Raw genomic sequence first — 15,536 nt, 5'->3', positions numbered from 1 at the left:
TGCATCTGTTATGGTGACGACCTAACTTTGGTCTTGAGTGGTAGTAGCCCTTTGAAAACAATAAAGTTAATCAGAAGATGTGTGACCATACTCTTAAAGTTATCTTTAACTTCCGGATTAAATATGAATCCAAGAAAAACAGATATGTTAAGTACTTATGAAGGATCGATAGAAATGCGATGGTCATTTTTCCATATCACAAGTAACATCAAACTCCTTGGAATCTGGGTGGAGAATGGTGGTTGACAGAAGAGTAATGATGAAATCGTCAGAAGATTTAATCAAGCTACATCTTTTTTTGCGAAATCAAACTTTGTATGTGGGAAAAAAAATTTGAACTTCAAATTTCCTAAATAACATTTTTTTTGCAAAAAAATCTCATATATTAAACTTTTCCGAGAAAAACATTAAAAATCCTAAGCTATTCACAAAAAGTTAAATTTTTTGGAAAAAAATCTCATATATTAAATTTTTCCAAGAAAAATATGAAAAATCCTAAGCTATTCACAAAATGTTAAATTTTTACGGAATTTTTATCATAAATCTATATCTATTCTCAAAAATGAAATTTTTGAAAAAAAAATTCCAAAATTCAGAGCTGTTTCTAAGAAATGTAATTTCGAAAAAAAAATATTAAAATTAAATTTTATATTGTGGGTCAATTTTGTTCAAATTGTTTAGAGAATAGTTAGTAATTATACTGTACATTGAATATGGAATCTTATAAAGTATGAAATGACTCGAATTCTTAACAAAGGCCCTTGATTGATAAAAATTAATGTAAAATCCAAATCTTATATAGTACCTTATTTGAGTTCAAAGTACGTAGAGTCACCTGCTATTTCATACAAGAGTAAACTTATGCAAGGACTACTAGAAGAAAAGGACTAGAGACAGAAAAAAAAATCAGCAGACGGCTGCAGTCGCATTTTCATGTTTTATTTTTGTAAAGTTATATTTTACTGATGGAATTGTGTAGTTTTTTGGACCTTGGACACTCGTATATTGTTTTTTTAGCCTAAAATGCTGGAGAAGATTACACGTACGAAGACTGGAAAGCTTAGTCCATTCCTCTTATCTTCATACAGTGGGATTATAGGTAAGACTCTTCAGTGTATCGAATATATCCTTCATTCAGTCATTTATTTTGTAGAGACATCGACAGGATTTAGGATTTTATATAACTTGATTAACATCCAAAGTGGAGTCACATATGGTATCATTGTTTAAAATACTGATGTGATTCTCACTGATAATCACATCACTATTTATCAGTTGCCTACTTGAGGGTATAACGAAAGTATTTATTAGCAAAATGTTTAATAAAGATATACTACGTATAATTGACTTAGACGGTTTTTATCCGTTACAGTAGATTTGAAAACGTCACACTACTAATAAAACGACGAAGTAAGAGTATTTCGAAATATATTTGTAGTTCCAAGCTTAAAATAGAAGGCTTAAATTAAATATAATCTACATACTAAAAAATAAAAAATAAACCATTATACATTTAAGTTAAATATACAAAATTAAACAATTAGAATCATTTAACTAATAATAACAATAAGTTATAAATACAGAATATTGAAATAATAGATTGATCCAAATAATATTTTCTTGTTCTAACATCAGAATTCAGTTAAATATGTCATAACTTTAGGTTGCAAAACACAAGCCAGACGTGGAGTTTAATAAAAAAGATCATCGCCCTTTTTCCTAATGTGGAAGTTGCTATATACAATTGTGCACAGGATAGATATATCTCTACCGATGAGATCTTAATAATTATTAATAATAAAATAAATGTCAAAATAATAAAATAATGTTAGATTTAAATCCATATCTTCTTCCAATCTTAGTACGAACAGCTTTTAGAATCCCACTTTCATTTATTTCATGTTTATCTAAAAAAAAGAAAAGTTAATCCATGCAGTCAAATTTTAAACCTTAATTACTTATCTTAGATATAAAAATAAGACTCCTTTATAACTGATAAGACAATTCAGGCAACCATTCTTGACTTAATGTAGTTTTCTAACATGACATCGTAAAGATTTAGAGCAAAAGCTAATTATGTAGTAATGTCCGGCGATATTACTCCTTATTAAGAGCATCAAAAAAAGATTTCCCCGGTTATTTATGCTTGTATAACAACATACTATTATCATGAAGGATACACACAATTGCTAATTATAATGCTACACCCAATGCAACTACCCCGTTGTTGTGACCATTTAAGCCGTTGTTTTTGCCTTTTATGAGTTTTCTGAACACCATTTCTTGGAGCTTATGAACCATAGCTAATCCTTAAGTGACAAAAAAGTAATATTTATTGACTATGTAATATTGGAAAACCTAATGATCATACCCAAGTCTTTAAGTGAAGAAACTAGTGTCAGACAAACTAGTTGCAAACCATCCAAAGCTACTACCCCCGTTGTTGTGACCATTTAAGCAGTTGTTTTTGCCTTTTATGAGTTGTGTATCACAATTCTTTATATTTTTAGCTAAAATAGAATCATATTTTATGATTAGATTTAAAAAAATGAATACTTACTGTTAGATGGTACAAAATTCAGAGTTCCATTTCGAAATCAGTAAATATTTTATACTTTTTACTGATAACTTTGATCGTAATTTGGTGTGGATGACTCTAAACATGCTGAAAATTATCTCAACTTCACAATTTACAATGGGGGTATTTCTATAAATTGAATCTTCAACACAGGCTAGGTCTCGCAATTCATTGTAAGCTGGATTTTCTGATAGGAAATTGGTCAATTTAGATCGGAATGGCTCTAGCTTAATATCATTTCGTAGCAGTTCAACGATGGTAATGCTGACAAGTAAGGGTAATCGTCCTTCTAAAGCTGTGATGGCCCCAGAAATTTGATTGAGATTATTATGAATAGTGGTCAACTCTTCAAATATATATTCGTCAGTAATAATCTCCTTTGCTTTAATTATAGAAGGCATTTTTTCATGGAGGCTACTTAAATATTCCCTGATTACTATGAAGTGCTTGAAATAGTAAGCTGCTGCTTTTAACCAAGTTCCCTAACGTGTAATGACTGGAGCTGGGGTAAGGGAATTTGGTAAGAAGCAGCGAATCTACGTTTTCTTAGTCCAGCGTTCAAAAATATTTTTTTGATTTCGGATATTAATTCATTTGTTCTAGGGAACTCTTTACGAGCAAGTTCAGCAACGTTATGGAGCCCATGAGCCATGCAGATAATATGTTTCAACTGAGGGTAGTATCTTTTTAGGTCTTCGCCAGCTTTTTTGCAATAAGAAGCTCCATCCGTAATAAACACCTTCAGGTGAGTAGCATTAAAGTCGGTTCCAAGAGTAACTTGAATACTCTCGACAACAAAATTTATTATGTTCTTGGCATTAGCACGTTTAATGTCTATCACGTTGATGAGATATGGACGACCCAAGAAATAGCCGTCCAAAGGACCAATCAATAAAGCAGTGATTGATCACTCCTGATTATCTTTTGTCTCATCGACAGCAACAAAAATATCTTCTCTTCGACTTTTTCTTTGATTTTGGAGATGACATCGTTACCAACATCCTCCATTAATTTAATGATGGTTCCTCGGGAAGGGACGGGTTTACCCGTGTATTTCTCCATAAATTTTTTGAACGTTGGATGATTAGCAATGGATAAGGGTATATTACATGCAATAAACATCTTTGTGAGATCAAAGTTAAAGTCTGACTTGATGTATTCATCAATAACTCGATTTTTTAGATGAATATCCATGCTCTTGATATGAGATAAGGATAATGAGTGGCGTTTAAATTCTAGATGGGGGGGGGGGAGGCTAAAAGCACATTTATATCGACAAATCCGACAAGCCATCTGTTTCTCGGCCGTTAAGTATTTCCAAATTCCTGGGTGTCTCCATTTTCAGACATCCAGACAGAAGGCGACGTTATTTTAGGCATTTTATTCAGTTCTCTATCGACTATCACCATCTAATATTATATTAAATTTTCATTAATGTAGGCGGGAATGATAACGTTCTTGATTGAAGAAGATGTATACTATTTATACAATGATGGCATGGGTATTTATTCCTTCCTCCTCGCAGGCGTTTCTATTCTTACCAAAATTATCACCCTTATCAATAAGTCGATTACAGACCTGTACAGCCAAGAAGAACCAAAGGTAACGCAAAAACAATATGGCAGACTTCTTGCCTTCGTTCATGTGTCCCTCCACTAGGCCGGACTTGAACCCCCTGGAATTTCTTGTTTGGGTGTCTTGGCGAAGAATGTCTGCCACACCTCTCATCCAAATTTGGGTTCACTCCAAGCTGTCATTGCGACAGCATGGTATGCCTTCATTGTCAAGAGCTGTCAAACTGATGCTATACAATGGTACAAAATCATTCATTTTTGTTATGAGCATCAGCAAGAACAGATTGCACAAAATCCTCAATTTCTAAGCAAAAATTAAAAAGTATACATTTAAAAAAGATCAAAAAATCTGAGCAATTTGAAGTAACAAATAATATTTTTCTTTCGAGATGGACTACGTATATGATTGCAATTAAAAAGTTAGAAAATTCTGACTACGCATTAAATTAGTAAGTTATAAGTAATTACATATATCTAAATATGATCTCATTCTGAATTTATGGAAGAGCTGGGCTGAGATATTTGCATAAATATTTACACTCCTAAATGCATGTCATTTTTAACCACATCAGAAATGAAACCATTTGCAAAAAAAAAAATGCATAGTTATATTTTATTTATTTTTATAATGTAAATGTTCACTTTTTGAGAAATTTTTATAATACCAGGAATCTAATTCGTACATATTTGATATTATGTATTTTTTCTGGAGAATCAAGAATAATTGCATATATTTGATGGCTTCCAATTACTCAACATGAGTGGATATCTTAAAATAAAAGTCACATAGGAATGGCATATTCAATAAAATATGATTGGTAAAAAATAAATTATATTAAAACAAGGTTTTTGAGTGCCTTAAGGAGATATTTTACGAACTTACAGAGTGAGAATCCAAACTTGCAATAGCATTTCTAAATACGAAAAACCTAAGTTTTATGGAATCAAGAAAAGACAATTCAAAGCCAATTTGTGATACGTTTAAATACTATATTTTGCTAGTTTTTTTATGCAATATTTCCTCCTCCACAGGCCATACCAGCTTTGACAGCACAGCAAACAGTTTGGTGGCTCTTGACGATGGAGGCCATACCATGTTGTCATAGTGACAGCTCGGAGCGAATCCAAATTTGGATGAGAGGGGTGGCAGACATTCTTCGCCAAGACACCCCAAACTAGAAAGTCCAGAGGGTTGAAGTCCGGCCTAGAGGAGGCCCACATGGAGGCAGGCCAGATGGGACTGTAATGGACTTATAGATACTGTAGGCAGTCCAAATAGACATTCAAATTATCTCTTCAACCTGTAATGACGCCGGCGTGGAAAAAATTACACACACGTTGACTTTCTTGTTGTGGCATCGATATTTTTACACTTCATACTTCACTTTTTGAAAGAAACAAAGATGTCGTGTATTTTCCTTTTGGTTTTTTTAATTAATTTTCATAAGTTTACTCTTGTATGAAATAACAGGTGACTCTACGTACTTTGAACTCAAATAAGGTACTATATACATTAATTACATTACATTAATTTTTATCAATCATGGGTCTTTCTTTAGAATTCGAGTCATTTTAGACTTTGTTATTTATAAGATTCTCAATTCAATGTACATAATAATTAATAACTATTCTCCAAGCATTAATAACAACATTGGCTCACAAAAAATATGCAGAAAACAGGTAACATATGTATTTTTTTTTTTTTTTTTTTCAAATTTGTCCTTTTTTCCCCATTATCTTTCGACATTGAGGTTGAAAGTAGATCAATGAGCTAGTTGTGGTCAGAAAGACGGAATAAAAGCATAACTTTTTCCCCTCAGCTGTCGTTTGGTTGAGTAATAAATCATCGTAGTTAAAAATAACGGAGTCAAAATGATCATATACTGGTACTGCAAGTTTTGGGTCCTCACTATGGATACTGATTACCATTTTATACCTTGAATATTAATTAACAAATATATTGAAGATAAGATGAAAAAATTATTTTACTTCGTACTTACTACAACCCCTAGTTTTTTATGTCGAAATATTTTAGAGGGAATAAAAAAAAAAGGCTCATTAAAATCCCTTACATACTTACATTTTGTCCAATTTACATACATTCTCGTCTCTATATAGATGAAAAAAAGCCCTAAAGGACTGAATGCAAAAGTAACTACCATAAACATAGGTCAGATAAGATCATTTCAATTATTTTTCAAGCAACATATATAGTAATTATTATATTTGGTATAAAGACTTAATGGACAAAAGAACTGTTCATGACATCACACCATTCATCATTAATTTTTACCTGAAAACACTTTCACTATCACTACTCTGCTTTATTTTCTTAAACGAATTTGTTTCGAAAATATTATGCATGTACAATAAATAAGGTTTTCCCAAAAATCTCGGATCACTCAACCAAGGTTTGACTATAAATGTCATGAAATTATATTCCGTATGTATAAAAATAGTATTAAACAATTTTATAAACGATTATGACAATAAAAGGAATTGTATCTTTGACCTAAATATTTGTTGGATGGTAGTAACACCTTTCATTGTTAACGTTTCTTGATTATTTATTATTATTGGCTTCGTTAATATGAGTTATTTTTAAGCGTTTCACGTGATGGCATCAGTAGTATAGAAGTTAGCCTCCGTAAATGAAATAACAAAATTTTAGAGAGTGTTTCCATTTTTTTTTCATCATTATGTATATCAACTACTCTTAATCCAACATGGTGTACCTCATTATTAAAGCACATTAATCGAAAATAAAACTTTTGATTTAAACAGTCTTTACACCAACATTTATTCCAATATCATTTATTAATTATTTAACATTAAATCATTTTTATTACCATTTTGAATTTGCAATAAAATATTATCTAATTTTCAAACCCTGAGCTTTCAAATTAATTTTATTTTGTTAAGCTGGTGAACACTGTAAAGTCTAGTCAAAGTTGTGGAGCCATAATCCATTCAATTACCTTAAAACAGTTTATCTTACCTAAACAGACGGTGGAATCGTTTTTACACAACTATTTTCACTTTTTCAAACGTGTAGTACGACATTTTGAAGTGCATTTTATCGATGTTTTGCAGTAAGTAGATATTTGTATCGTAACAATATTAATCAGAAAAGACTTAAACATGATTTTTTTGTTGCCAGCATAGTTTTAAAACTTACGCAGGATCATTTTTTATTTCAGGCGTTCAGAGTGGCAAAACTCACTTAGATTTTAAAAGACAATTATGACTCAAAAATTATGAAATATGAAATGCCCAAACTTAAGTAAAGTTTATCATATTAATAAATGATGTAATGGAGTAATTATAATTTTTTTATAGGAGTTCCAACTTCATTTTAGTTCATACAATTTGAGACCCTGTCAAGTTTTGTCTGGGCAGAGGGTTATTCCTGTACAGTCCTATACCACTGTCGTTTTAGTATTTATTTGATGTAATTTGTCAAATAGAATTTTAGAATGTTCATTACATCTTTTGTAATATTTCAAAGTAAATTGAAGGTAAATTTTCCTGTTTGCATAGCACTTAAAAACAAGTCCGATCTTTTTATTTCTTTTTTTTTATACGAAAATTCTCCAAAGGGATGAGATGTTAAGGAGTCATACATTTCATATTTTTACTCTATTTTGATGCATTGACTGTCCATAAAAATCCTTTTATCCCTACATGATTATATTTATATATATGGTGTATTGCAGGTAATATATTAGTTATGAAATTAAAGAATTAATTTAAATATTTTTCATTCAATTTCTTCATGAACCACATCCTCGTATAACAGGATTTTCTAATGTACTATGTATGTACTTAAACATATGTAAGTATTAAAAAAAATCATGACCCTAGTGTATGTATATCATTTCTCTTCACAGGTATATCATATTCATGTGTATATGGATTAACTATTAGCTTGTTTAAGATATCCCTGTCCTCTCATTTGTAGTTAATTCACATGAAACTTCAACTTATCTGGTGATATTTCTCTTTTACACTGAATACACTATAACTTAGATGGCCCTTTGGTGCTTGAAAAGATTAATAGTCCCTCTTATACTATTTGAAATGAATCTCAAAGTATTCAAAACCAAATTTCCATTTGAAACTAAATACATGAAAAGGTAGGTGTATCTTATACAAAAAATGAGTGAGGCCTGGGGCAAAGGTAAATGCATGAGGTCCTTTTCTTTCTTTCCTTCCTTAAATTTAGTCTGAAAATAACTTTGGGATTTTTTAAAAATAATTTCACTTTCAAAGAGAATATATATAACTTTGTTTTTGGTGCTTTTTTTTACAATGAATTGTTTTGGAGAAGATCAATACATTTTTATTTGAATTTAGAAACTCCAAAAATTGTACTCTATGCCCAACAATTTGTTGTGTTTATAGGTAAGACCGAAATATGAATTAATTCTCCCGTCCTATTTTGAACATTCTTACGTATCAGAAAGTTACTGGGATCAATGTCTCTCAATGTAAACCTTATTTTTAATTGCACTTTTCTTGAGCTTGAGTTTTACACCCACTAGAATGGACTATATTTCCATTCCTATCCCATCCCTGACAGATGTGGTGATAAAAAGGATTTAAGATTTGAAGCTAAATATAACTTAAATCCTTTATATTTCATGAAAATATAAATAATTGTGATTAATTTCAAAGTAAAATTATTAAGAATTTAGCATTCCGTGATATATTAGTGTTTGAAGTAAAAGAATTGCCCTCCAGCTAATAGTTGGATCGACAAAAAATAAAGAAAAGAAAAAATCCAATGCTTAAAATCATTTCATGAAAAATTTAAAATTCTTGTAACATAAAATATCTAATTAATTATGTTAAGTGTGTACTATTAGTTTTGAAAATCTATATAAATTAACGTATGTGTATCGATTTATAAGATTATTTGCAATAATATTTTTTGTTTACTTTAAATTATGTTTCAATTATACGGATTAACAGTCAATTTTGACTAATATATTTTTTGCTGCTTTTATATAAATGCCAAATTTGACAACTAACTTCTTTTTTTTAAACATCTATAGTTATCAAAGAACATTTTTTTTTTCAGAAATGACAAAATAATAAAAATATTTTTTACTAAAATTTTCTAAAGACAAAAAAAAAACAACCCATTAGGTATATTTCAGCTGAAGTTCAGTTAACTTTGCTATGAAATTGATACCAAAAATTGTATATTGTTTTGAACTTAACAAAACAAAATAAAATTTCAAACTAGCTGTTATAAATTGAGACATCTAATCTAGTAATCTCTTATTTAATTCTACTTATAAATAATTATCCCTTATGAGTAAAGATAGCACTCCTTTGGGATTTTATTGGGATTTTGAGATATTGTCGTTACGGTAGGGATAATTTGTATCAAAATGTCAAAATCTTGGGATTTTAAAGATACAACAATAATTAATTACTTTCGTTGGATTGTATTAGTTATATCTTCAAACTTTGTATATCCAAAATTTTTAGGACTTACTACTGGTATAGTAATTTTTCCACACATTCTCCTTTTAAATGATTTTACGTGGCTTAGCAATATAATAGAAAGAGTAGTGGAACGGGTTCGAACTGGCACCCTCTCATAGCCTTAATAACCAAAACTTTATCAGAGCAATGTTCATCGATGATACAAAGGCACATAATATATGATTCTATACACTTATCATTAGATATTATTGAAGGTGGAGAAAGATATGAAATATATTATAACTGATTTATGGTGATTTTCAAAGTGTATTACTATTCTGTAAACTAATATTACTTTCTTGTGATTTCATTGTTGACTCTAAAGATTTTTAAGGTGAAATCTAAAGATAGTTTAAAATTCTGAATGGCATCCCAGCTTATAGAGTATATGGATACTTCATTGCCCAATGGACAAGCTCAACATTTACACAATATGTACTTAAATAATACTTATATTCCATGGTCTCTATCTGAGTAATCTTTTTTATTCCAATTTACAAAAAGAGTTGAATGTCACGCGTTCAGTGATGATTAAAAGTTGATTTTTGATAAATTATTTGTAGGCAAATATAAGTTTTCCGGATTTCTATTTTCGTTTTTGCTCTATTATTTTTAAATGTAGCATTATTCAAAATACTTAAATCAGTAGTAGTGCAGGGTAAGATAAATTCCTCTAGGGGTATTCACTCATTTTGTAGTAAACACATACCTTGCAAATTTTACACAAAAAAACATACTACTGATAAATATCAAAGTTTTTAACTTGAAGTAAAAAAATGGTTGGTAAAAACTCAGGAAAAGTAACAATAAGAAAACAGGTCCTTTTAAGAGATTTTGCTTAGGCGTGCCTTTTTTTTTCTTTACAAAAATAAATTCCAATAAAAACATCCCATGAAAATTAAAAATATTTTAAATTAAGATATTTTATACTCTAGAACCATGAAGCACTATCATCGTATCCCGTCCTTACTTCTTCTTGTAGTTATTTGTGTTCATGACTTAAGAGCCACGTGCTCCTCAGTGAACAAGTCAGTAGGATCCGTTGAGAACATAGATGTAGGAACAGGAAGAGTCTTATTCCCTTGGTATTTTCCATGGCTTCCTCAATTCCGAGGAATTGACTTAGGTGAAAGATTTAACTCAATCAGGGCCCCTGAAGATACCGGCTACTTCATGACACGTGATACAATTGCAGTAAGTAATTATTTTTAGAAGGGATTTGGGAATCTATTCAAATATGCTTTATTTGTTGACTGTTTAATCAAATTAAAAACTCACATAGAGAATGAATAGCAATTGAATATTCATATTTGATAGAAAACTGCATAAGGCAATTATTTTTATAACTAAAATCTCTATAAAATTCTGTTGTCAGCAAACGCTGCATGTTATTGTGAGGGTATTTAAGAGCGAAATGGAATGTACTCATTTGTGCGTTGTTTATCAACTGATTATTAAATTTCTAATTAGAATAAAAGCTTTAATTCAAACCATACTATTGTTTTTTTATGAAAAACTAAATATCATTAGTATTTTTATAAGTACACTGTCTTTTTTTAATTCAGGTGGTAGCATACGATCTATGTTGTTACTTGGGCTGTTTGAATCAAAATACGAACATATTTACAATATTTTCTTTATTTGTCAACTAATTATTAAAATTCAAAGAAAAGTATTTATTTAAACTGGATTTTTGATATTATCTGTAAAAAAACTGATATGGAAAGTTTTTTTCCCACTAAAATGATAATCAAGTACAAATTGATGTTACGTTTCTTGTTGTAGAAGTATTAAAAAGGTTAAGTTATTTTACTAAATATTTTTTTTTGGCTTGAGTTAATCCTTTACTTTATTTTTTAAAATGTACACTGTACACATTTGGACCACAAAATCAAATTTCCCTCCATTTTTGAACATTTTAATGATGTATCTGGAGTTTTGATGTATGCTTAATCTCTTAGTGACAACTAATTTCTTTATTCATTTCTTATAAAACATTATTCAATTTGTATATTATAAAAGCTTGAATAAATTATGAATACTCTTATAAATACAAACCATAGAGGTATATATTTAATATATTAATTAAATAAAGAGATGTTGAATTATCTGGAAAAGAATGGAAAAATCTAATATCGAAACTGAACGATAATTGTATAATTTGTCTAAGTCAAGCAATTTTGCGAGATGGTTAACTTCCCAACAAGCCTGATGAGATATATAACATATAGCCTTCCTCTATATTTGTCCCTAAAAAGCCCATCCATTTCTCTGTACAAAAAACACAATAGGAGAATAATACTTTAAGTTTTACACAACTTTTTATTCAATAAATTAAAGTATATACACAGGGATAGAATTGAATAAATTTAGAAAGACCAGATTGTTGATTCTTTACAAATGTCTAGCATGAAATTAACGAGATATTTATCTATACCAAATTATGCAAATTTTAAGTTATCATTTATAAAAGCGCATACATATTTTTGTATTTCTAATTGTAGTTCTTCATTACAAATATTGGCTGGATGATTCTTCACGCTCTCCTTTGGAGAGGAAAGGTAACGAGATCATCAGAATTGGGCTTTCCTTTCAATATTGTGGCTCTTATCTTTGGTTCACCCTCCAACGAAGGGAAAAATCCAGATGATCGGTACACTACTATATAAAGTTTTCGTTTATTATTTTAACACATCCTTTAATTCAACACAGACTGTTTCTTCAATCTTCCGTGGAGGAATTAGATGGAAATGCACTCATTAACTTTTTTCTCAATCCAATGGCTGCAACAAGGAACCTCTATTTATCCGGTGGTTTTGTAAGTATCTTTTCTCCATGATGTGTTTGTTGCAGTTGAACTCTTTAATTCAATTTCTTTCATTTTTGACAGAGTTTTTTCGCTCTCGTTCTCTGGTTACTCCCCACATTCTTATGGACTGGAACGCCCCTTCCCACAAATTCAGATAAAAAGCGTGAGTCTCGTTTCATCAACATTGTTAAGCATGTTCGTTCTGGATCAAACGCTGTAGGTATTTACAATCGTCTCATGTGTCCTCAGTGCATATTGGTGGTGATGGCCATCAACTCGGTGGCTGTAAGATATATTTTTGGATTCATGTGCTTTCATTAATTGTATTTTGATTATGTAGCTTATGTCACGATGGATCTTTTGGTCTGTTTTGTCAGCGAGTCCAGAACTTCCAAGTTTTGGTGTGCCAAAAAGCAATGGGCGTTCTCTGAACAGTGAGAGCGAGAGTTCTTCTTTTAGGGATATTTTGAATGAGGCCATTGATGATTTTCTACTCTCTGTTGATCTTCGTATGGATACCATTGTCAAGGACTTGGAGAAACGAGAAGTTAAACATTTTTAGCTTAGTTTTTTTGTTAGATTATTATAAATACCAATATAGAAGTGCCAATTGATTATTTTTATTAACTAATTCAATATGATCTCAATTTTGTTTATATCATATTTTTTTATTTATTTACCAAGTATTGCCAATATTTCCATTATCTTTTTTCAATTTGCGTTGCATCATCTCTTATTTCAAATTAATTAATTTATTTATAGAATTTATATTCATTAAAAGAATAAGTAATGTTTGTATTTGAGCATCCCTTATTAATAAAATATCCATCAAAATGACTTACATTATTTGATTCATAGTTTTAAATTTATTTTCAACTAATGAAAGAAATGAAAATAAGCAGAAATTTAATCTTTGAATAACAAGCAGAAGTGGGAAAAAGTACTTTTACTACAAGTCCAAGCTGAGTCTTAAAGTCTTTTCTCATAAGTGCAAGGCCTTAAATATTTTCATGGAGACCTCCAATTTCTTTTGAGTTCATATCAAATCCATAATTATACTAATGAGTCCATAGTGTTAAAGCTATTCTTGAGTAGAGTATAAAATAGTTTGTGAGTCACCAATCTTAGTTACGAAATCCAAGTCAAGTCCCATATGTTTGATAATGAGATCAACTTGAGTTGCAAGTTTTCAAAATATGGATTCAAGTACAAGATCCTACCTCTGATGATAAGATATATGTTGTATTAGATCAATAGTTCCAGAATAAGATACTCCAACTCGTTCCAAAGGATCTGATCATATACATTTATACTAGCAGAGGATTACTCGCTCTTGCTTGACGAAGGAGAAAGGGGCAAATCACATTGACAAAGTACAAAATAATTGCAAAAAATATTCCGAAAATACTTACAAATATTACATAGGTATACCTAATCATGATTATAATATTATATGAATATTGGGTACTAGGAAAACTGCTCAGGGGAAAATTGCTAGTGGAAGAATGATGACAATTTATAAATTCACTTAATATTATTTTGGACGAATATCTAAACATATTTGTTCGTTCCATCCTCCAAGGATGAGTACCTTCAAGTGTGATTAATATTATTGCAACACGATTTTCTTGCATTTCATTTGTTAAAATTAAATCCAATCTTCTAAGAAATGGATAGAGTAGATTGGAAGGAGGGAGTGAGGAATAAATATCTTAGGGCTTCTTAAAATATGGTTGAATACCCTTCACCCTCAGATTGTCCTGGGCGTTGAGTGGGATCGCTAAAAACCAATGCCAATTCAACCAATACATCCAAGGAGCCCCTCTAATACTAAAAATAGTCCCAAGGCTTCGGGTTGCGCAGTGTACTTGGGGACCCCTGGATCCTTAGAAACCACAGCCAAAGAAAAAAAAAAACCCTAAATGTTCTGGAAATGAAATATTAATATGTTGGAGTCTAAAATTATATGTACAACATGCATCGTTTTGAAGTATTTCTTCTTAAAAAAAGAGAAAAAAATGAAAAATTATTCTAAAAATTAGAGATAACTAAGTTTCATATCAATTTTTATGTGTCAAATTTATATGCAAAATAATTTCTTGATAAATTTCGACAAATTTTATTTGATCTAAAAATCCAATATTCCATTGGATATACAATTACATTTTTTGCACCTGAAAAAAAATGAAACGAAAGGAAAAATCTTGTACAGCAATCTCCTATTTAATTATTATGGCATTCCGTGGGATTTATTGCAAGATCTTGAGATATCGTCGTTACCTTAGGGATCATTTGTATGAAAGTTCGAAATCTTGGGATTTTAAAGACACAACAATAATTAATTACTTTAATTGAATTGTATTTGTTATGTCGTCAAACTTTGTATATGTAAAATTTTAAGGACTTCCTAATCGTATAGTAAGTTTTTAACACATTCTCCGTTTAAATGATTTTAACTTATGCTAAACAATATAATAGAAAGAGTGGTGGAACCGGTTGGAACTCGCAACTTTATAGTCTCAATAACCAAACTTTAACAGGGGAATGTTCATCAACAATAGAAAGACACATAAAATAGGATTATATACACTTATCATTCGGTATTATTGAAGGTGAAGAAAGATATGAAATATATTATAACTGATTTATGGGGATTTTCAAAGTGTATTAATATTCTGTAAACTAATATTACTTTCTTGTGATTTCGCTGTTGATTCTAAAGATTTTTAAGGTAAAATCTAAAGATAATTTAAAATTCTGAATGGCATCCCTGCTTATAGAGTATATGGATACTTTATTGTCCCAATGGGCATGCTCAACATTTACACAATATGTACTTAAATAATATTTATATTCCATGGTCCCTATCTGAGTAATTTTTTTGATTCCAATTTACAAAAAGAGTTGAATGTCACGCGTTCAGTGATGATTAAAACTTGATGTTTGATTAATTCTTTATAGGCTTCTTCCTTTTAGAAAAAATTTCAGAATTAATTTTTAGGTATTAATCAAAATTACTTAAATATAAGTGTTTCCGGATTTAAATTTTCGTTTTTGCTCTATTATTTTTAAATGTAGG

At 30.1% G+C, this 15,536-nt stretch overlaps 1 protein-coding gene and 1 long non-coding RNA gene across 3 annotated transcripts; one reads left to right on the top strand and one right to left on the bottom strand.

The window, feature by feature from the left end:
• Positions 1-1,538: 1,538 nt before the first annotated feature.
• On the bottom strand, positions 1,539-3,795 carry LOC139907602 (uncharacterized). The gene is made up of 3 exons (XR_011784318.1): positions 2,561-3,795; positions 2,372-2,496; positions 1,539-2,309 (listed from the first exon to the last, which is right to left on the bottom strand). It is a non-coding gene; the product is annotated as an uncharacterized lncRNA (long non-coding RNA).
• A 4,062-nt stretch (positions 3,796-7,857) lies between these two features.
• On the top strand, positions 7,858-12,805 carry LOC121131884 (uncharacterized). Of its 2 annotated transcripts, XM_071894059.1 has the most exons (6): positions 7,858-7,987; positions 8,043-8,288; positions 10,584-10,842; positions 12,153-12,301; positions 12,361-12,466; positions 12,539-12,805. In XM_071894059.1, the coding sequence occupies exons 2-6, from the start codon at positions 8,182-8,184 to the stop codon at positions 12,776-12,778; spliced, it is 861 nt and encodes a 286-aa protein (XP_071750160.1). In that variant the 5' UTR covers positions 7,858-7,987; positions 8,043-8,181; the 3' UTR covers positions 12,779-12,805. The 2 variants fall into 2 exon arrangements, with proteins under 2 accessions (XP_071750160.1, XP_071750161.1); XM_071894060.1 differs by lacking the exon at positions 7,858-7,987 and having other exon boundaries at positions 8,029-8,288.
• The last annotated feature ends 2,731 nt before the right edge of the window (positions 12,806-15,536 follow it).

This window comes from Lepeophtheirus salmonis, chromosome 1, assembly GCF_016086655.4.
Source record: "Lepeophtheirus salmonis chromosome 1, UVic_Lsal_1.4, whole genome shotgun sequence".
NCBI lineage: Eukaryota > Metazoa > Arthropoda > Copepoda > Siphonostomatoida > Caligidae > Lepeophtheirus > Lepeophtheirus salmonis.
Note: the sequence above shows the minus strand (reverse complement) of the source record. Positions and strands in the feature narration are given on the sequence as shown.